Consider the following 23,052-nt stretch of genomic DNA (forward strand, 5'->3'; position numbering starts at 1 on the left):
ATTGACCCTGCTTCCCACCTGCGCTCCTGCTTCACAAAATCCTGCCAACCACCTCTCCCTGCTCATGCCTTAGCCATGGGTTTGTGTTGTGGTTTAGGACCAAAGCCCAACTGGGCACTTTATAGTTCTTCACAGTGTGTCCCCATTGCAAAACAAATGCGGGGCCTTGTGTGCTCCCACTGAGATGAGCAGGACACCTGTCCCCTGCACTGCCTCTCGGCTCGTGCAGATCCATTCCTTCACATGTGAAACCAAGGATGTGTCATGAAAAGCAGCAGGATTGTGTGACTACCCAGGAGAGAGACTAGGAGGCAAAGTACAGACTTAAAAGAGTCACTCATAAGCACAAGGTGTTGCAGCCAGATTAGGGCACCACAACTGATGTTTCACACAGGCTTCTCACACCCTTCAAATGTTCAGGTCCAGCATGATTTAAGTGGTCACTAGCAGCCACATCACTGGTTAGTAATCATAGTAAAACTTTCCAAAGCAGGTCTATTTTTGCAGCATCTTTGCTGCTTATCTATTGATCCAGATGTCCCTGGAGTCAACCTTGCTAGAGTTACTTATCTGTACTGCCAGACAATACGGGGGAGGGTTTTCAAAGATGTGTCAGAGGAGCTAGGATGCTGGTGTTATCTTGGCTGTCCAAAATACTTTATCCTCCACAGGCAGCTCTAACCTTACAAGAAACAAAGTCCTTACTTCCAGGGCCAGGCTGTCCTTTTGTTTGACTTCAACATGAACAATCCGCAAGTCTCCAGTAAACTTTCACTACCTCGTGGTGTCACAGAGTATAATGTGAACTACTCCGTACATTAACAAGTTAGTACACTTCCATGCTGTAGAGACGGGCTGATAACGATAGTTAGGACGGGGTGTTGAGTCCTCTCTCAGGCCCGCTGACACGCACCTGTGGCTGCACAGCCGGCCCCACGTTCGCACCGGGCACTGCCCCCGCCGAGGCGCGGAGCACCCCTCGGGCCGCCTGCGGCCGAGCACCGCTACGTCCCGCAGCCCCCGCCGGGCCGGGACAGGGGCATCCCGGCCCCTCCCCGGCCGGCCCCGCTCGGGGCGGGGACTCCTAAGTTTCGGCGGCGGCGGCCGCGGGGCCCGGCCCGCCGGCGGCATGAGCCCTGCGGCGGGGCGGGGGGGCGGCAGCACCGGGCAGGGCAGCCCCCGACGCCATGCCCAAGGAGCGGCCGCTCTGGCGGGGCGCCGCTTTCCGCCTCTGCTTGCTCTCCGCCGCGCTCTTCCTCTGCCTGCAGCTGGGCATGAGGCGATCCTGGTGTCCGGAGGAGAAGTCCCGGGACCCGGCGGCGGCGCGGGCGCCCGCTCCGTCCCGCGGCGCGGAGCAGCGCCCGGGCGCGGTGGCGGCGGCGGCGGGGGGCGGCCGTCGGAGGGTCACCTACGTGCGGAGCGGGCGGCGGGGCAGCGCCGCGCCCGCCTGCTGCGCCCCGCAGCCCCCGGGCGGCCGCCGCAGGAAGGTAGGGCGGGCTCGGAGGGAGCGGCCGCCGTGTCGCCACAGGCGACCCCGGCTCCCTGCGAAGGGCTGAGGGTGAGCGGGCACCCGGGGCGGAGATGGGGCTGGTACCTGAGAAGAGGCGGCCGGGTGTGCGCCGGTGAAGCGAGGTGGTGTGGTGTCATGACGACTTCTTGGGAAGTGGTCAAGCGACTTTTTGAGCAGTGCTGCTCAGCTGCAGGGAAGGGCGAATGTGCGGGAGCGGGGCTGGACAAGGTGAGAGCTCGGTCTGGGAAGGTGGCAGTAAGCCCGAGTCACCAGGTGGGCTCTGCAGGCTGGTGCATCCCCAACAGGATCAAACTTGGGCAAAGACCATGGCCTTTGGCGTTCTTGGCATCCGAGTGCCATTTTATTTTCAAAAGGCCATCAAGAAATGATCCTAAGACCTGGTCTGCGTGAGAATTAGTGAGTTAGTGAATGAGCTGGTAAATGAACCTGTAACTAGGTTCCTACGTGACAGTGACTGTAAAGCCTTTTGGGGAAGTGAGGACCATCATTAGGATCTGGAGTTCAGCAGGAGTGAGGAGTGCCAGTGCTACCTTCACCCCGCAGTCAGCTGCGTGTGTGGTAGTGGGATGTCGCCTTCTTCAATGATCTCCATGTTGTCCTTGGTTTTGGCAGATGCCACGCTCTCAGGAACCGCTTAGAGGTTCAAATATTTATTTTGCAGAGTTTTCTTTGCAGTCTTTCAGGGGGGAAAGAGCCAGCTTTGAGGGCAGTGAAGGAGTAGTTTGTCGTGGGTTGGTCAAGTAGTTTTGGGGTCCTGCTGTCAGGGTGCAGTAGTGATGGTCTGTGCAGGTTCTTAAAGAAGCTGGAATGATCATGAGGAGGAGCACATGGGATTTTGCAAGAAATGAGACCACCTTCCTGGTCAAAGTAAATAACTGTTTCTGATCTTTGCCTCAACAAGAATAAAACCAGTTTTCTGCAGAATGGCTAAAGCTTGTCCTTACTCCCTTGATGAAAAGACTACTTGCTAACATCCAAACCACCATCTGACCAGATGTTCTGTGACTGTGGGGTCTCAACTGCAAATCTGCTTTCTTCTCTTTGCCTGTTCCACCCCAGTAATTAATTTTTTATTTCATGAGGTGATGACAATGAACTCATGTATAAATTGACTTCTAGGTTCAGCTCATCTGGGAAACCGATGGAAAAAATGCTACTTTCTGCCTCTGGGTTCCTGAAAGGTTTAGAAGAAATGACATAATCCCTTGCTTCCTTCACCACTGTGGCAGTGATGAGGAACAACATTGCCCCATATTTGCTCAGAATAATGACTGTGTGATGTTCTGTTGTGCTGTGGTATTGATACCACATTGAGGTACCTAGGTCTTGCAGTGTCAGTTTTTGTGATTTTTGTTGTCAATGCTCTGCTACTTGGCATCATCCTAAACCCCAGCTTTTAAATTATTCTAATTATGGAAGAATTTCAGCATTAGTAGGGAAAAAAAGCTATAATCCTGTGGATTCAAAGAGTTTCTTGAAAATATGCTAAGAACGGTGTCAAAAAACAAGAGGCAAAAGAAATGCACATCCTAATTTAGTTAATGATTTTTGAGGAAATCCTAGTAGGGAAGCAGAGGAGAGGCTGCTCATTTTACCTGAGAACTGGCAGCACCTTGCAGTGTTGGAGAGCTTGAGGCTCTGGAAAGCCCAAGTGTGTTTTGGTGCATTTCCAGGTGAAGTGTATGAAAGAAACATCACTGCTGTGGTTTGTGGTGTTGGCCATGTTGCTGCTGAGGTCTCATTTGAATCCCTCAGTTAAGTCAAGGGAAAAATATTAGTTCATATAATAGAGGGTGGAGTTGTTGCCAGGTTAGGTTTGAGACCATGAAGTGCCTTCTGTGTTCAGCTATTTGACTTGAATATGTTACTTCAGGCTAAGAAAAATCTGCTTAAAGATAGGGTTTTGGGGATAATAGGACTGAACTTCCAGGGATTTCTGGTCTTGAAATAGAGTAGGTAAATAAAAATATAGGGGGAAAAGTAATGGTAAAATAAAATGAAAGTGGTCTGAGGTCTGTCATTTTTTTCATGAGAAGAAGCACAATAGCTAAAAAAAAAAATTAATGGGTGATTTTTAATTATTTTTTTTTAATATCAGGAAACATGGTATTTCACATCAGACTATTGTAAGACAAGATGGGAGCATTTACCAAAAACGTCTGCTTAAATTGGTGGTCTGTGGCTTCTACTAGCAGCTCTGGAGAAAGGCATCAGAGTGCAACTGCTGTCACTGTGCTGTACTGCTGTGTGTAGATGCTGCCTGGAGGAGAGGAACAGGCTCCTTGCACAAATCTGTGCTATATCGGGGTGGGATTGCTTTTTGCTGTGTCTTTTATGTGTTTTCAGTGTCTTCTGTCTGCCTGTAAACTATTGTCAGTCCATTTCTAAAGCCTGCAGAGGCTTTCAGGTATGGGAGTTTTTTCTCTCCTGGTGTTTATAGGGATGGTGTTGGACAATGTTGGGATGTGTGAGCCAGCAGGATGGCAGCAAGGAAAAATCAACGAGGCCAGACTTTGCTCTGTTTGCCTCTAGTTATATACTGTTTGCCTAGTGCTTCTAGGTTATAACTCTGCCCACACTTACATCACTGAATTAATGCAGAAGACTGATGAACAGAGTGTTTCCATAGATTAAGTTGAATATCCTACTTTGTAGCTGTATAAAAAAATAAATTGCAAAAGCACACAAGGAAATTATCTGGTGTCTACTTTGAATCAAATTTAAAGTTTTCTTGAAGCAGGGTTGTGTTATTTATTTCCCAAGCACAACTGCAGTCAAGCAACCAACACCACCAAAAGGGGGAAAAAAAAGACACAGACAGGATGGGAAAGATGGAGACTTGTCCATAAATGGCCCCTAAGTCTGCAGGAAACTGCCTGTGCTTTTCCTGACCACTGGTGAGGCTGTGTCAGCAGAGACCATGACTGTGCAGCCGATGGGAGGGTTTGACCACCGAGGTTCCAAGTGTCTGTTTGTGCCTAAGGATGCATACATAAAAAACGTTAACTGAAAGCAGCAGGGAATAAAGTAATTCAGCTATGTGACATCTCTGGGAGCTGCTGGAGCTGCCTGTTGTGGTGCTTCAGAGAGCTGTGCTGCTCCCAGCTGTTTTGCTCCTGGTTGAGCCTATGAAAGAGCAGATGCTGCTGCTCTTGCTGACCAATAACAAGCAAGATTTGGCACTGACACCATATGATGGTTATCTGAAGAACGGGAAGAGTTTTGTTGTGCTGCAATTGTAAAGCAAATGCAAGTTCATAATCCCACTTATATTTGGTGGAGCACTTAAAGCTGCGTTGTTGCTAATAAAATTATGTTTGTAAAGTGTGATTCTAAGCGCTGGTTGTGTTAAGCACTGACCTGGTAACACATGAAGCAGATAAAAACTCCAACTACATGGTAACACAGATTCTGCCAGGTGTACCTGCTCCTGCAATAGGTATTAGCAGGGTGTGCACCCACAGAGCGCTGTGGACATGTGAGGTGTGTTTTAAAAGGTTATTCCAGGGTGCCATGGCAAAAGAAAAAAAATACTGCATTTGGAATTTGAAGTAACAGCAAATTCTTGTCACAATAATTGCAATAACAAGGTTATGTTGGCTCTTGTGCACTGAATTTGGGAGGAGCCCTCTTCAGGAGTCTGGTTGAGAAAAGCTGGAATTCCTTTCCTTCTGGGCAGATTTATTTCCATGGAGGTGGGGAGTGTGGTATGCTGCCAAAGTTAACCTGATGTTATTTTGGATGCTCTTTCATGTCGTACCTAGGAATATAAAAGTATTTACCTTCAGTGATTAAAAGCAAAGAATAAGATCTTGCTGCTGGGCCCATTTGTACTTTGCCTGGGATTATAACATATTTTGAAACATGATGTATTATTGCCTAAAACCAAAAACTCTTTTGAGATTGTATGTTTTCAGGTGTTACTTACACTTGTATAAATTTGTCTTTTGGTTCGTTATAAATGCAGACTAATTGTCTTTTGCTGTTTCTTGTTGGATTGAAGGTTTTGGTTTTCTTTAAATAGGAACTATTTCCAAGATGTTACTGCTTCTCTGCAGTGATGACTGATAAGAGTCTCATCTTTAATTGTCTGCAAATTATTTTGGAGTTATATCCTTGAAATTATGTGGAATAATTGTTTGGAATTTAGTAATACAGCAGGCTCATAATAACCTCATTTGATTTAGCATTACACTAGTGCTAAGATTTTACTTAAATTTACATTTGGGTTTTAACTTTAGAATGACAATGCCGTTTATACTTGTCAGTGCTTGTAAGTGTAGGGCTTATGCCAAGAGTCCTTTTTAATTCTTCTAGAAATCTGGTTAGAAAAATGTATCAGATGTTTTCATTTCCTAATTGCATCTTAGCATTTTCAAGCTGGCTTCACATCTTTAAAAGTATGGTGAGTTTTGAGTACTGCTTTTATAGGAAGTTACTCTGCCTCTTCATGAGGAAGAGCCAAAATTCTTGGAGGAAACTTGGTTATTCTGAAGTTAAATCGATCTGTCTGTCTTTCTGAAGTTAAATTTATCCATCTGTCTTTCCACATCCTGTGGTGTAATAGCTTGTCTGTTTTGGATCGAGACTTAACTTTTATAAGTTTATTCATTCTGTGTGCCTGGAGCTATGTTTTAAGATTACACCAGAGTTTGACACGACAGGGCTTTGGGAGCTGTGCAGGGAGTCCCATCAGGCTGTGTTTACAGGGGTGGATTTGCCCTGGCTGAGCCAAACCAAAGGAGCCGCATGGGTTAAAGCGGCCTCTTGGATCTCCAAAGATTATTCCGGTCTCTCCACCTGTGTCCCAGGCGTGAAGAGCTTTACAGCAGGCATTGCTGTTCCCTAAGTGCTGTGTTTAGGTGTGAATAACAGCCTGGCTTTGAGGGATGCGAGTGGCACGTGGGATGCTGCTACAGGGGAGTGCAAAGCTGAAGAGCTGAATATTGGTTATTCCTTGGAGTGTGTTAACTCTGGGCGCCTCCTTTAATAACAGGTAGATAAACTGGAGAGAGTCTCATTCAGAGGAAAAAGGTGCTAAGAGATGCAGGAAGGCAAGCCTGCAGGCAAAGCCTGAAGTACTGGTACTTGTTTTGAATGGGGAAAAGTAGGTTTTGAGGGAATGTGCCAAGACTCTCCAAACGAAAAAAAAAAAAAGTTTTTTTTAAGGACATAATGACCGATTGTTCCATAGGTCCACTGGAAGTAGGACAAGAAGTAACTGGCTTCATTTTCAGGCAAGATATTAGGAAAATCTTTTAACTCTGCAGTTGGTAAGGAATGGAAAGACTCCTTAGAAAAATGTGAACTGTGGGTATCCACACAGGGAAGGTCTAGGTATGTTTTTCGTTGTGCTTCCAGGCAACCTCCTGAGGTCCCTCTGGCTACATATCCCTGCTTTGCAATTAGAGAAGCAGTCTGGCAGATACAATGTAATTAGCCAAACTGGAATTTAGCCTGAACAATGATCTAACATCGATGGGATAAGGAGAGGTAATGGGGTGTTCTAAGAATATAATAAGCAATATTTGCCCTGGCTTAATACCTCCCTAGAGAGACCAGACCCCACCATAATTGTTCTGTGTGATGACTTAGTGAACCTCAGAGGAGGGGACAATAGTTGACGACTTTTTTCCCCTCCAGCACTTGGAGGTCTCTTAGCAAATATAAACGGACCCAAAGTTGCTTATCTGGTAAGATTAACACAAGATAGGAGTTTATGGCTTCAATCTGTTAGTACCTAGGGAACAGACTTGGTCTGTTTTTGCTCAAATATTCAGGCTAATAGCACAGACTGAGTGAGGTTATTGTCCTTGGAAGAAAAGAATAAACTTTTATTGAAAGCAGTTTTCATCAGCTGATAACCGAATCTGGGGAGCATCAGCCAGCTCTGCCTGTAAACAGTGGCAGCTGAGGTATCAGAAAGTACCCAAACACAGGAATCCTTCTCCAAGTAGTCAAGGAATAGCAATACTGGGCTTTCATTGTATTTTAACTGCAGATGAAATGTGTTTATAGTATACCATAAAGAGGAGATGGTAATGTTTTTTCTGACAATGATGTCACTTGCAAACTTGTGAGGTAAATGATCACTAAGAATAACCTTGATTCTTACACACTTTTTATTACCTGAAATAGATTCTTCCTTCATGAATTTTTGAGAAGCAGATGGGTAATATTATTCTCCAGAAAGTCATTACAGCATTATGAGACTTTATATCCAATACCATAGATTTCTTTCAAAATCTTTCAAATACCTGCTCAAGGCTTCCTTTTGGCATATAAAGACAAGAGAAGTTTTTCTAGGTAGCTGTGGCATGGAAAAAATAAATATGGGTGTTTAAGCCTTCTTAAGGGACCCAAGGATCGAGGTGATAATTTATTCTGCAGATGCCTTGCTCTGTGGTGGCCATTACAGTTGTGCCATTGTTTCCTTGAACCCAGAGAGACAGTTCACAGGCCTTGTACAAAATGTGAATCTTTTATGACTGCAGTAGCAGGTTAGAAAAAACACCATTCCCGTTTTCTGTTTTCAGCTCAAACTGTTTCATGGGACTGCTCTGGAGGCCAAGTGACCTGAACTGCCCAGTAGCAGTGGCACAGTTAGTGCCAAAAATGGTCTTTTGTCACATTTCATGTTTTGAAATAAGAAGTGAGGACAGTTTTGAGGACACACAGGTTTCCTTGCTCAAGCAGCTCTCAAGGTGGCCAATATTTCTATATTCTTTTCTAAAATTTCCTTCTGTGGAGACAGAAGTGTCCAGAAGGAGAGATTTGGACAGGTAAAAATTCTCCTGGATAGCCCTAGGGTTTTGACTTTACATTGCCAACCTTTATCTGCCTTCTTATGAGACAAGTGTTTAACTTCATCGCTAGTAAGGTTTTCATCCCAGTTAGTTCAGTCAGTTCACATCGACATTTACTCAGCCAGCTGGGCAGTTAACAGAGATGTGTCTGCTTGGGGGCTGCATGGTAGGTGCCAGCATGCCAGATATCTCTCTCATGCCACTTTCACTGAGCTGTGGCCATGGTTCAGACTGAGATACAGCTGGGGGATCTTTGGTGTGAGCCCAGAGCAGAACTCCAGTGGCCCCTGACAAGGGGTACAGTACTGAAATCCTGCAGTGAGGAACAAAACCCTCTCACAGCTGCCTTGCAGACTCATGCAGACAGCATGACGAGTGCATCATCACTTCTTACAAAACAGATGTAGAATTTGGAGATTTAGGTAGCATTAGGGAGGGGCCTCCAGCCTTTGCTCAAGCAGTCTGGTTTGGTTGTCAGGCTGTCCTCCAGCCTGGCAGTGATGGCTGCCACTCGTGGCACAGATTAGATAAAAGATTTGACATGTAAGTGAGAAAGTCTGTGTGAACCACCACTAATCTTCGATGGCATCTGCAGCACAGCCCACTCTTATCGCTTGTTCTAGTATTAACCTTGAGCTGAGTTTGTCTTGGACGGCTGTTCAATGCTCCAGAGCTGTGTGCAGTAGACGTGAGTCATTTAATCAACTTGAGTGTTTTTGTAGCTAGAAGATATGCACCAAGATACTTTTGTGCATGATGAAATGTTGTCCAGAGCCCTTCCGTGTTTGTAAGTCTAGATCAAATGACCTGCAGTTCAGTGGAACAACTAAAAGAGGGGAAAAAGGTGTGAATCAATTTTTCTTTCAGTTGTGGTATATGGCATATGTATCATGCAATCTGTATGCATACACTCACCCTAATGCTGTTTATTTTAGTGGTTTTGCCTACAAAAGTGGCAGGGTGACGTGCTGCACTATTTTGAGTTGGCCAATCTCTCAGGGTAATAAAAGCCATGTGCACAAATGGACTGATGCCTAGGGTAACAGAGAGATGAAAGCCATGATTTTGGACTCGCTCTCATGGCAACAACTGGGTCAATTTCAGCAGGAGATGGCGGAAATGTTCCCAGCTGTTTATGCAGTGCTAAGTGGAAGGGCTTGGATTTTCAATGACGTGTTGTTTCCCCATCTGATCTTCTCTTCCATCTTCAGTAGTCTTGCTTTTGAATGTGCCATCGAGCTCAGGTGCCACCAGGAAAGGCTCTGTCTGCGAATGCTCATGAACTGCACGGTCAGAGAATGGGTGGATGGGGTATCCTGTGGTCACTGCTGACCCCTTGAAAAGCACAAGTCCTGAGTGTGGCTCTGGGGGAACCCCTGGGTGGTCATTTGGTTCTATTATTATTTTTTTTGCAACATTTAAAAACTAGTGCTGTAATTTATGTCCACGCTGTCACATGTATAAATAAAATAAATAAACCTTCCCTTGTGTCTTTGTGTAATGATAAATGTAGTGGTTCCAACAGCTTATTAGAAGACAGAAATCTTGCTTCTCACCAAAGTCTTCTCAGTTTGCTTTGCAGACTGGAATAAAATGGCTTTGCAGAGTTCTTTGAAAGTCAGAACAGAATTGTTCTGGCTTTGCAAATAGCAAATCTGGGGTACTTGTGAGGAACATCATTCCTGATGCCACCTCTCCCTGTCATGCAATGGAGGCTTCTCTTGTCTCTGGCAAAGGACCAGGAGGACTTTGCAGTGGGTCATTGGCTTTTGAAGTCTCTTGGCACTGTCAGGCCAAGCCAACTGCTTCAGATTTTATATGAAGAACCTCTGGGTTTGCATTCTTGTGGAAGAAAGAGCTAACCAACAGCTCATTTAAGAAGTGACCCACTGAAGTTTACTTTGGGTTCTACTTTCTGATAGATTTCAGATCCAGCTTCAGGTGCAGGGCTGTGAGTTCTTCTGGAAGAGACAAAATTCAGTGTTCTTTCCAGGACTGACCTTGTGGCTTCTGCAAACTGAAGGAATTGAAACCTCTACCCTTCTTTGTATGTGGAAGACAAATCTGTGGGCCTTGAGAGCTTAGCAAGGAAACACCTACAAGACCCTGATAGGCAACTTGTCTGTCTTAAGGATATTGCTAAAATACATTCTTGCTATTAGTTTTGATGAGGTAGGGTCACTTCTTGTGTGTGTGTGTGTGTGTGTGTGTGTGTGTGACATGGTCTGCTGGGGAAAGTAAGCCAAGACAAAATTATGGCAGAGAAGCAAATATCAGTGATGTGCCAGGGGCTGGACCTGGTTGGGAAATGTGTGCATTTGAAAATTATGTTAGAACCAGCAAACACTAACATCACAGAGTTGCTGTCACTGCTTTGTCCTCCCGCTTTTTGCCTCATCCATCCCCAGCCCTCTTCCTCATTCCTCTCCTGGCAGCTAGCTAAGTCAAATAATCAACTGGGAGCTTCAAAGTCAGTGCCCTTTATTTAGCATCCTCTCATATTTTACAAAGAGACACTGTTTGAAATGTTAAGGGGAAGAGATGGTAATGTCTATTGATATGGCATGTAATGTTAGAAAACATCTGCCACTTAGAAGCCTAAAAATGGTAGGAATCAGTTCCAAATCTTTCTTGCTCCCTGCAGAGTAGATGGCAGCCGTGGAGGAGTGAGATTCATCCCATAGATAAACACCACGAGGTAGGAGCTGTCTGAAAAAAACCCCAAATTTTTAGTATGGGTGCCATGTCTCTTTTGGGGTTTTCCTCATGGTTGTTCTGCAGCACTGAAACTTTCAAAGAAGTGAACTTTGTTTCATCCTGAATAGGGTGAAGCAACAACATCATGTTCCTTTTCCCTCCCTCTTTTGAGAAAATTAAACAAGAAGCAATTATGTGTCAATTGGTTGCTGCTGAGCTGAAATATTTCTTCTTCGTTAGATGTCTTGATTAATGGTTTGATCTTGCAATTATTATTCATTATGAAATCTGTGGGAATTCTGGGTGCATCATGAGTTCAGGGTCAAACCATGTAGTTTTTCAATACTGTATCTGTAAAATGCTCTGAATTAGTGATAAAACATTGGAAAATATCCTTGCTTAGAGAGGATGGTACATATTTGCCCAAGCCCATCCTCCATGGGCTTATGATGCTTGGGTCTATACTTGTTTTGAATAAAAAATATTTCAAATTTATGTGCTTTGAAATGAGCTTGATTTTCTTCTCTATAGATTGGAAAATAAATGTATCAGCTTGTACTTAAAATCCTAACAATTTGTAAGCCAGCTGTTGTTCCCTTTCTAGACAGAGTGAACTAATTGCCCAACATGCTGTTTTATTTTATTTGGAAGACTTTTACATAGCTCTAGACTAAGGGCACTAATCCATAGCCATATTAAAAAACAGGAAAGGGAGTATGTTTAAAGCTAGAATACATTTCATTCTGTGAAACTGCATTATCTGGTTTTACTAACTAATGCTTTTATGAAATAAGGAGTTAAAGAAGAAAAAAAGTAAAGTTTGGCTTTTTGAGTCTTCCCTGGCTATCTAGTAAAACCCAGTGTGACGAAGTGAACTGATGGTGGGTTGAAGGAACAGTACCCTTGGTACCTGTTTTAAATACTCTCCATCTTACCTTAGGGTTTTACACTCTGAAATCTAAATACCAGTAGAAGTTCCTGAGCCTTTTGGTTTACCCATGGATAAGAGCTGATATTTACTTGCTTTATGAGATTATAGATGTCTAGTGACAAATACTGCCCTCTCTTGCTCCCCAGGCACAGAAGGTTGCCCTGGTACTTAGCAAGGAGGGGAAGATGAAGAGGAAGGTGATCCCTTTTTTTCTGATCCTTCATACCTCCCTTTAGTCTGGAAGGTGTGGTGGACCATTTCTGTTTAGACATTTGCATTCCACTTGGATTAGAGAGATGGCTGCACAAGTGTGAAATGCTCCTATTTGTGTGAAAGCATTGGTTTTACTCTAAAGCACCTTCTTTTTCCCCAGTTCTTAGCCTCAGGCAGAGACTCTGAAGCCAGTGGATAGGCTGCCAGAGGCATCCCTATCTGTAAATCACAGTTTTGTGTTGGAACTTGCACAAAATAAACTCAGTTTATCTGGATAGCTGTGTATTTACTGATGAATTTTGTTTGTTGTATGCTGTGGTTTAAATATTGAAGTGAAGTCAACCTAGAGGAAAATAGCTTTATTCCCCTATTGTATGGATTATGACATCTCCATATTTCTCAGCCAGAGCACTTCAACTAAAGCAGTTATGAGTACAGGCTGAAACCACGGTCTTGCCTCTGCCTAGCAGAAACTGAATTTGACAAGCAGTGACCAGTACTTGCTGTATCTGTTTCTTGCTGTTATCCTTAAGTGTTGGCAAAGGCATACGGGCACTGGAAGGAATTCAGCTGATTGAGCTGCTTAAGCAGTTTTGAGAATTTACTTCCATAAATTTCCATCTGTTCTGGCTCCTGGTTTTATCTCCATTAGATATATTATCATGGTGACAGCCTCTGGATAGCGCTGGAACGCTGCCGCCCGATTTATTTATTTTATTTTAGAACCATAGCAAAGAAATCTCATTTGGCTATTTTCAAAGCTGTATGTCTCTTAGAGTAAAATCAATCTCTCTTTTAATAAATGTGTATTTCTCCCATATGTTGCTGGGATTTCCAGTGGCAGAGCTGTTAGTCTTTGGTGACCTTTGAAGGTCTGAGGGGAGGTTCCCCAGTGCAATACCGGCCTTTCCTACCCCATGCAGCCCCCAGGTTCTTTGGCTGCAGTGGATTTATTCCTCAGAGTTAGTGAGGAGTGGTAGTTACACTGTGTAAGTTATAAATTAGGTGTAAAGCTTCCTGAATACATTAAGTACCTACAAATTAATATTGTGGCAAGTCTTCTGAAACCCTGCTTCCTGTAAGTCCCAAACTGGCACTCAGGGTGATGGTGAATTTACAGGGATGTCCACAGTGGCTAATGTAAACCTGGCAAGTGAGTTCCCAATACTCATTTCCTGTGGAGTTCAGGATTTCGATTTGAATTCAGTGGAGCATTAGTCACCTAAATTCCTCTACAGATCTGGCTTCCTCATGCTAATTTTGGAAGGTGCTCTTAATTTTACCAAATCAATTTCTTGATTCTTAAAGTGATGTAAATTCTGTCACTTGAAGTCAATGGCAAGTATCCTTTTGTGCTGTGCATGCTTTTCTTACGAGACACTTATTTAGGGGAAAAGACACAAACCTGCAAGTGGAGTTGGAGGGAGCTTGAGTGTGGGCTTTGTGTGTGAAACGCAGAACCTCCCAAGGCATCGGAGTTTTTGATGTTCTGCACGGAGGTCGCTGGTGCAGCTCGCCTGCAGGTAAAGGCAGCAGTTCCCCCCAGAGCAGTAATCTGTATGCGTGTGGTCGATTTCATACCATCAGATGGGAAATGAGAAGCAAAAGGAGCAGAAAATAAACATCAGTATTAACAAAAGGAAAGCAGAGGTGAAATGCTTGATGATTGCTGCCTTTTCAGGGGTTGTTACGTATTCATGTTCAGACTGATTTACTCTACAAAAATAAAGACTCTTGGTTTCAGTTACCATGCAGTGACTCAAAGCTTTTCTAATGAGAATTGAAGTCAGAAAATAGTTTTCTTCATTTCAATGTAAAACGTTGCCTTTTTTTTTTCCTTTTCCCTGCTAAGTTGAAGAGTTTTACTTACTGGTGTAAACTGCAGCCTTGTGAAGCAAGTGCTGATAAACTGCTTTTAAGTGGAGCCCTCGGCGTGATGTTTGGAGCTTCCTAAATTGACTCTTGCAGCACTGCCATCCTTCTCTCAGGCAGACAAATGTGTGCTGCACTGCAGAGACTTGGAAAAGATGATGCGCAGAGAGCGAGGAGCTGGGGGAGATTTAACTGCATCCTAGACATTCCCTCTTCCATAAAATAAAAACACACACGACCAGACATAGAATTCTCCATATACAGATCGTGCTGGAAACCCATTTAAATGGAGACACGCACTCATTAATGTAGAAAGCACTCTTATCACGGGACTGGTTTCCATGGGCAGCATTTCCTTTCCTGAGCAGCCTTCCTATGTGGGAAAGCCTGACTGCATGTGTGACACGTTGCTTGCTTTTCTTGGCACGAAGGTATTGTTCCTCAGCCTATTGTTCCAACATCAAATCTTTGGATAAGATCATGGAGTGGATCCTCCTGGAAGACAAGTTAAAACATGCTGAAGACAGGGAGCTGTTTAGGTACAGCCAATATCTGAATTGGAAAGATATGGATTTGATGGATGGACTGATAGATGGATAAGGAACTGGTTATAGTCAGAGGCTCAATGTCTAAATGATAACCAGTAACAAGTGGTGTCCATCAGGGGTCTGTACTGGGGGCGATACTGTTTGCTTTGGGCCACCTGACCTAGTGGAATGTGTGCCCCATGGAAGTGGGTTGTACTAGGTGATATTTAAAGGTCCTTTCCAACCCAAACCATTCTGTGATTCTGTAACACACTGCAGATTTTTTAGCTCTGGAGTTTGCCTGTGGGAGAGACTCCCTTTGTGGCCTGCTCGTTGCACTGCACCAATGTGGTGCATGCAGAGGACAGAGCAGTCCGCTGGTGACTGGGTGTGGAGAAGGCTGTGTGCGTGTGTGCAGTGGTGTCAGAGACGTCTCTGCCTTAGATAAACTCGGGAAAGTAGAAACGTGGAGAAATAGAAAGATTTCCTGTATTAATTCTTTTTTTTTTTCAGTTCATCGTGCACTTTGAGCAATGTGGAAGTTTCACTGTTGGAGTGGAAATTCCCAGTTTAGGTGGCTGCAGGACAAGGTGTCAGCTGCTTTTCCCTGTGATTCCCTGTCCTGGGGTGACTTTATGATGTGTATCCCCTATTGCTGCTCTATGCCCAGAAATTAATAATAAATAAAAATTAAATAATGCCTGATGCCTCAGAGGGAACTCACTGCTTTTCTCTTGATATAAGCACACACATGCAGAGGAGTGTATGTAGCAAGTTTTGCACTATGGTTTCTTAAGAGAAAACCTGATATGTTTAAGAAAGCCAGACTGCAAAAAAAAATGGAAAATAATAGTAATATGAAAGAAAAAAAATGAAAGAAACAGTTCAGACATATAGGGATGGAATATCTATAAAGCCAGCTGTATTGGAATTTAATTCACTCAAAGCTTTAAATATGAGTCAGTCACTTTGTAGGCCTGTGTTTTAAATTACAGCATACTGAGCCTGTGTGTGTGTGTCCCTGCTACTCCTAAATTAATGATGTAAGGTAGCAGGTTTTTATGAGTGTATGTCTTGTGAGCCCTTGTGGTGCTGGTTACGTTTGGCTGAAGGGGACTGTATGAATTGACCTTTCTCAAGGAGGTCTTTGCCAAGGCTGAAGGCATACTTGTTCTTTCCTACTGATACCTCCGCTTTGAGGTGGAGTTTGTTTTACTTGTGCCACATACTGCTGCTCCAAACATAAAACATTTGGAGTTACTCCACCTTGCTGAAGAATAAAGTGCAGCTAAATGTTGCTTTAGGCTCACAGCTAAAGAGTAGGCTCAGCCCTCTAAAATGCATGTTTTTCTGCAGCATGGGGTGTGTGAGTGTCTGGTCTGGGGTTTCTCTTCTGTGATGTCGAGGGTCTGTGGCGTAAGTGTTCGTGAGCCCATCCTTCAGGCTTCCTTTGCAGGTCATGGAGAGCCATGGACTTTTCCAGTGCTTGACTCACCTTACTTATTTTAGATGTCTACTCTCTAGTGAGATGAATCATTCTCTTAAAGAGCCTGTCTGCCTCATCTGTCCTGTCAAATAACTTAGCTTCCCAGCCCACTGTGGGAGCTTCCTCGATAGCTGTCTGCATGCAGGAGTGTTTCTTCCCTCCTGGCTCTCCCTTGGAATAAACCAGCTAATTGCCTCTGAAACTAAACGTGGGCGTTCATGAGGGATTCTTTGCTCCTGGAGTTGTCAGCAAGAGGAGCAGCGTGCCAGGTTTGGCTGCCTCCACCCTCAGCTGCCCTCCCACTCTCCTTAGCAGGCTTCGCGCTGGTCGCGTGTCCCTCATGAGGCGTCAACACGTGGTTGTTTGCATGTCCTGCAAAGCCAGGATTTGGTGTAAGCACATTTCACTATGTAGGGTACTTTTGAATTGAGGGAAAAACCCCAAACAGTAAGACCACAACAAACTATTATGCTTAAGGCCACAGGTGCTTGAGAGGGACCACAAATAAAATTATGTCCAAGTTCTGTTAATCATATGGGATCAATCTATTCTCACAAAAGCACGCCTTCTGTAGTACAATCTAATAAATTTGCCATCTAGATGTCTGAAGTTTTGCAATCTGAATCTGAATCCCATACATTTCATTTCAAACTGATAAAACCCAGCAAAATTTCACCCGTGAGCAGGTTCTGTTCTGCTGAGTGTGTGGTACACAGGATACAGACAGAATAATTGGAGATGAAGATGTGTATGTCATTTGTTTCTATGGGTAGCAAATATTTATGGTTTCTGATGGAATTTATTGCCACAAATGATTTCCACTCACGTTTGGTCCTGCCTCAGATGTAAAAAATTAAACTGTTGCATGATTTAGTCAGAGATTTTCTTAAGACATCTGTGTATATATTGACAAGTCTTTTGTTTCTTTGGAAGCAACAGACTGCTTGGCAGGGTAATGGGATTCCCAAACTTTGTTTATAAAAATGGCTAATGTGTTTCTGTATTTTAATTGACTGTTAAAAAGGAAGGACATTAAATAGGGGGGAAAAACAGGTACTGAGTTTAAAAAAACGAAAATACAAAAAACTTTCTAATTCCCTTTCTAATATAAGCAGAAGGGAAGGTAGGGTTTGGGCTTTTTGAGCTAGTGCACTGAAACTAGGATTGGTCTGGAAAGAATTTAATAATTTGTGTGTAAATTTAGGCTGGAAAAGCCAATCATTTTGCAGACCTACAATTTTAGACCTGATGGTTTGTGAGCCCTTTGCACATTTTTATTTAAATTTTATATTATGATTTCAGATTTTTAGGACAGATTTTAAATAACAGTCCTTTAAAAGTACATCACACATATACTACAGATTATTAAGGGATTATCAAATGACTATCACAGATGGCTATGAGGGAGAAGAAAATCTAGGACGAAGTGGTCTGCAGAGAGAAGTCTCTGCAGATGACGGTCAGGTTGGTCTGAAGGAAACATCAGCCCTTATCCTGAAGTGTGAAGTACCTGGAAAAAAATCAGACCTTCAAATGCAGCCTAGTTTTCCTAACAAAGCAATGGCATCACTTTAAGATTTTTTTTACTCTGTTGGTTATCTCATGTGGTGAAAATTTAGACATCACTCTGAAAAACAGTTCTGGATATCCATTACCCTTCAGGAGTAGCTGAAGTCAATGTCCAGCCAGTGTTTGTGATAAAGTCTTGCTGAAGATTGATTTTTCTTACAATACTGATTTCGGTTAATGTGTCTGTAAGTGAACCTATATACAGAGGGATACTTTAGGATATTCAGTATGATATTTTTTAAAAGGCATTGTAACTTTCCAGGTACTGTCATCTCTTTGTATTGCGGAATATGGATATGTTGATGTTTGGGAAACACAGTCATGGTGTCTGGTTGGATGAGTCCTTACCCTAGGGAGAGAGCACACCTATGGTAATAGGCAAAAATGCAGATTGTCTGAACCCATTTTCTGGCTCCTCCTTGGCAGCCTTGGCAATGCCTTTCTGAATTTCATATCCGGGGCTGTATAACCTGGGCTGTAATAGCTCCTCTGCTCCTCTTGCTGTAAAGCCCACTGTGAAAGGAGCTGCTCCTCAGCCTGTTTGTACAGCAGCCACAGGGACCTGCTCTCAGTCATTCTAGAGATTTCCACAGTACAGGTGAGAAAATCCAAATCACGATGCCACAGACAGGTTCGCTCTGAGTAAATAAAATTGCAAAGTCAAGAGGGGGAAGAACTTCTCAAATAAGGATTGTTTTTTATCAGGGATAAACCTGATTTTCACGAAGCACCTGTAGAGTTTATTTGAGAAGGCTTACATGGAAACACTATGGAACAGGCTGAAAATTACCTGAAAAACCATCAACAAAGGCTACCAATGTACCTATGGAACGGCTCCTTCAAGAGGATGTTTTGTATTCCTGAAAGTACCCAAAACGCATCACCGACATTTGTGAGTTACCCTCTGGGGGGGTGCACCCGGTCCGAGAGATGTGTTGGATTTTCACCCCATTCATTGTGAATCTAATTGTAAGGCAGCTATTGAGGCGCCCTGTAGGGGTGTTCAGGAGGTGTTAGGAACAGGCCTCTCTAATGTGTTCCTTAGTGAATGGAAATAGGCTGTTGCTTCCTAAGGGGCCAGGGACTAAGTGTGAAGTTAGAGAAGCTATTCAAAAGCATTGTCGTCAAAAAGGAGTCTCGGGTCTGATATCTGTCACAAAAGTAGCATTTATGTAGTGCTGCTAAATTTAAAGAACTATATAAAAGTTTGATCTCTTTCTGTTTTTCCTCCCCCCCCCATTTTTTAGTGAAACTGCATTAGTAAGTCACTGGGGTTTTTATTTCATTTTCATGTGTTTATCAATAGTTTGGAGTCAGTGGGAAGGCTAGTTTATCGTCTTTAAGATTTTAAGAACCCGAGTGTAAGCTGCAGTGACTCTTGGATATTGCACTCTGCTGAAAAAGAACCTCATTCACGTGGTTCATTATAGAGATTTTTTTTCCTTCCCTGTCAGCTCTGCAGAAGGAATTCTTGCTGAACAGTACCACAATGGCCACCCTGCAATTCCTCTACTTAATGAGCTACTTCTCACACAAATAGATTTCAAAGTAACTGGGCACAGATGTGTAGGTCTCTGGGTGTTTTTTTTTTTTTTTTTTTTTTTTTTTTTTTTTTTGGTTGGTTGGTTTTTTTGTTTTTTCTTTTTTTCCCCCTGAAAACGATTGTCAGTCTTCATTTTCATTTCAGCTTTCAAGCCTGTTGAAACAGCAGCATTCCTGTCATTGCAAACGTTATTCAGCCGTGTGTAGTGTGACTCATTCTGAAAGATGACACGAATTTCCCTCCCTGGTGTGCACCTATCCTCCTGCTGTTCGCTGTTTGCAGGCTGCCTGCTGCAAGCAGAGGTCAGGGGGACATGCTGCTGTAGAGCTGGCTTGCTAGCTTGCTTCCAGGATCCTGCTGTGCAGGGTATAGGAGTCCAAGTTTGCTGCGGGCGGGAAGTCTCAGGGTGAGAAATGCTACTTTTGTCTGCTTCTGGGGGAGAAAAAAATCTCAATATCCTTTTCAGCATCTCTTAACAGTAAAAAACAAAAACAAAACCAAAACAAACAAAAAACCCACAACAAATCTGAAAAATAAACCCTAAAGGAACAATAAACCTCATACAAACCTGGCTCACACTCACTGTAGACTATTTTACTTAGGCTGCAAAAATAGGAATTTGTGATATCAGCTCAACGCAAATGCCATCTGGTCTGGTGGTCCTCTTTAATAATCTTTCTTTTCTAATTTTACCTTCTCTTTCCTGCATTCCTCTCTGGCATCAGAGGATCCCTGCTGTCGCCGTGCTGGTTCTTCTGGTGCCACAGACCAGTCCTGTCTGGGGGCTCAGTGCCTCACCTCTCTGATCTGCCTCCATCCTTTCCAGCTAATTGCTATTTCCTACATGTTTTCCAGGGCTTTGTTTGAAATACAGCCCTGTGGGAATCCCGAGTGGGGTTTCTGATTGTATTTTATTGAATGTCAGCATAAACCTTTGAGGAAGAAACCCCATCCTGTCCATTATGGAAGCTCAGTTAATTGAGGGTGATTAAAGGGAAGCTTGATACTACCTGCCCAACTGTAGAAGTGAGTTACAGAGCCTGAAGATGAAAAGCCATGAGGAATCAATCTTAATTTAGTACATCTTAACACCGTGCTTGTATTTTTATCTACTTGAGGGCAAGAGATGACAAGTCTAAACTTCCCAGCGTGACAGCGGGCAGAATTTGGAGAAGGTGGCGCAGATGGGAGCACAGAGCCCCGTTGCTCTGCAAGCACGTGTCTGAAAGACCTTTTCTGTCCCACTCTATGTGGGAAGTGTTTCTGGAAAAGCTGACAGGATCCCCCAGGTTCAGAGCTGAGGGGCCTTGCAGGGGGTGCAGAAAGCACCCACCAAAGCTATGGCTATGAAAATAAGGAGTGGTAGGGCTACAGGCAGCCACACTTATATTTTTTCAGGGAAACAAAGAATTCTTGTGTATCTGTCAGGCAAGCATGGGAGAGGAAGAGGACTTTTCTCAAAGCCCACTAGAAGCTTGTTTTTAATAAAATCTAGATCTTAAAAAAGAAAACAGGTTTCTTGCAGGGGTTTCCTTTGGTGATCAGTGTTTGCAATCCAAGTTCTTGTTTCAGTGGATGTTCAAGCAGAGATCCTTGATAAATATGAAATTAAAATTATATCACCCTTTTCAGATGTTTTGCTAGAAGATTTAGTTACTCAGATCTTGTTTTTCTTCATGCATTTCTCACAGCATACTTGGGTGTCCTAGAATAACTGGATTAACACGTGTATCTTGGATGAGGAGCACTTTCTTTCTGAATTACCTACATCTGCTTTCAAAGCTGATCATTACAAACCATAGTTAGATGCTTTTTCACTGTAGCTGAAACCCTGCTTTATTCTGAAATGTTTTTCATGTGTAGACAAGCCCTCAGGAAACTCTTTTTGTTTGAAATTAAATCTCCTTAGTTTATTAGCCATCGTAATCTATGCTTGCACTGCCTTTAAGGTATTTTCCGGTTTGCTTTGTTTTACAGACAGTAAGATGGCACATTGAACTACAACCATGGGCAAGTTCAACCCCTTCCCTCAACTATGAGGCCTCGAGGTTCCTAAAGTACATTAGCACTTCTCAGGTAGGTTTTTTGTTTCAGTCTCCATTTAGAAAACACTTTGCCTGGCACAGATTTTTCCCTCATATCTGAGGAATTAACCTCACACCAAACTTTGTTTGAAACTGCTTTATTTCTAAAGTTGCGTAACCTAGCAGATGGTCAACATGAAGATAAAGGTCAAAACACAGGTTAGAAAGAATGCATTATTTCCATGCTATTTATTTCCAGATGGGTTTGTGTCCTGACAAGGGTATGGTATGACTGAAATTCTAGATGTGGTGTTTCTCTCTCTCCCCTTTCTCCCTCTCAGATGGAAAAATACAGAGCACTCTGTATCAAGAGAGTGTATTCAACCACTCCACCTCTCAATAATAATATGATAACCAGGCTCATTTTGCTTCAAAAGGAGGCATTCGAGATTCCCAGTAAAATGAGAACAAGGCATCAGACCTTAACTTGTACAAGTTGTATCAACAATACCAATAGAATCTTGATATTTTCAGGGCAAAAACAATGTCTGTGAAAATTACTTTATGTGCTTCTTAAAATATGACATTTCCAAATCCAGATTGTGTTGATGGATACTTCCAGCATTCAACATATATGGATATTGGGCCATCATGTCTTAACAGAGGCATCACTTATGCATAGCAGCATTTGCATGTGCATTTCGAGTAATAAAAAAAGGGAAAAGATGCTGGATGCTCACAATTCCAACAGGGCAGCTGCTTTTGGTACCCAAGTCTATCAGCAACTGACCCTTGAATACAGAGTTAAAAGCATCATTACTTGCACTGAAAAACAGCAAAAAGCCCCAGGTGCCAATATCACTGAAATGTCATTCACGTATGAAATTCTTTGTTAATGCAGTGCTGCTTTGGAGGCTGAGATTAATTTGAAACACCTCTAAAAAAGAGGATAGCAGAATGTTCATGTATCCTTCAGCTTGTGGGTACCCCTGGCTAAATTCTCAATAAAATTACATCTCTGCTGCCACTCATGACAGCACTGAGAGGGCAGGATGCAAGAAGATGCATGTGGGGACAGCAAGAGATGTGTGTAGAGCTGTTTGATTTGTTGTACAGAAGTTTAGACTGAGGCAGACATATTAAGCTGAGAACATCCTTCATCTCAGTGACTTAATAAACAGTGGCAGATGCTGCTAAACTCCACTAGTTGGGTCAAAGCCTACAAGGACATCAATTAACAGAGAGTTTATTGCTTTTGACACACTCAGCTAGTAGTTTCGTTCCCAGAGTAACTGACCCTGGTTGGGGGAATAAGCATAAGTGAAAACAAAAAATGAGAAGAATCCCTGTTCCTGACTTGGCAGATGTTACAAGATTAATAACTGATAGGATAACACCATGACTGGTATGGGCACTTCTGAAAATGGGAACCTGCTTATGTAGATGAGCATGGGATGTCATTTTCCTTATTTGCTGAGAAAATGTCTACTAGTTACTGTGCCTGAGTTCAGCCCCATGCCATTAGCGTAAAATGGCTCAAACTGCTGGAGCAGGAAGGTGCCATATCAGCAGGATCAAGGTGTGGCCAGAAAAAGCTTTTTCAGTGCTGGTATTTGATGATCAGAAGAAGCATCTTTCTTTTGCTATTGTTTGTATGATAGGAGTGAGCAGAAGCCCAGAACAGGATGTGATCTTGGTGCCTCAGTAAATCTTGCAACAGGCTGATGACAGTCCTAAAGGCAGGTTCAGGTTTTGGGGGTGGTTTTTTTTGTTTGTTTGTTTTGGAGAGGTTTTTTTTGATAGCAAGACCTATTAAGTAGCAAGAGCTGTTAAAATTGCTCCAAACTCTGGCT

The 23,052-nt window shown here is 43.2% G+C and overlaps 1 protein-coding gene across 1 annotated transcript in view; it reads left to right on the forward strand.

Annotated features, from left to right (window-relative positions):
* The first annotated feature begins 1,137 nt into the window (after positions 1–1,137).
* Positions 1,138–23,052, forward strand: part of METTL24 (methyltransferase like 24) — a 46,573-nt gene continuing 24,658 nt past the window's right edge. The window contains exons 1-2 of the mRNA XM_069008584.1: positions 1,138–1,487; positions 21,153–21,251. Coding sequence (XP_068864685.1) covers positions 1,188–1,487; positions 21,153–21,251 — 399 coding nt within the window. The 5' untranslated portion in view covers positions 1,138–1,187. The remainder of the gene's footprint in view (positions 1,488–21,152; positions 21,252–23,052) is intronic.

This window comes from Aphelocoma coerulescens, chromosome 3, assembly GCF_041296385.1.
Source record: "Aphelocoma coerulescens isolate FSJ_1873_10779 chromosome 3, UR_Acoe_1.0, whole genome shotgun sequence".
Lineage (NCBI taxonomy): Eukaryota > Metazoa > Chordata > Aves > Passeriformes > Corvidae > Aphelocoma > Aphelocoma coerulescens.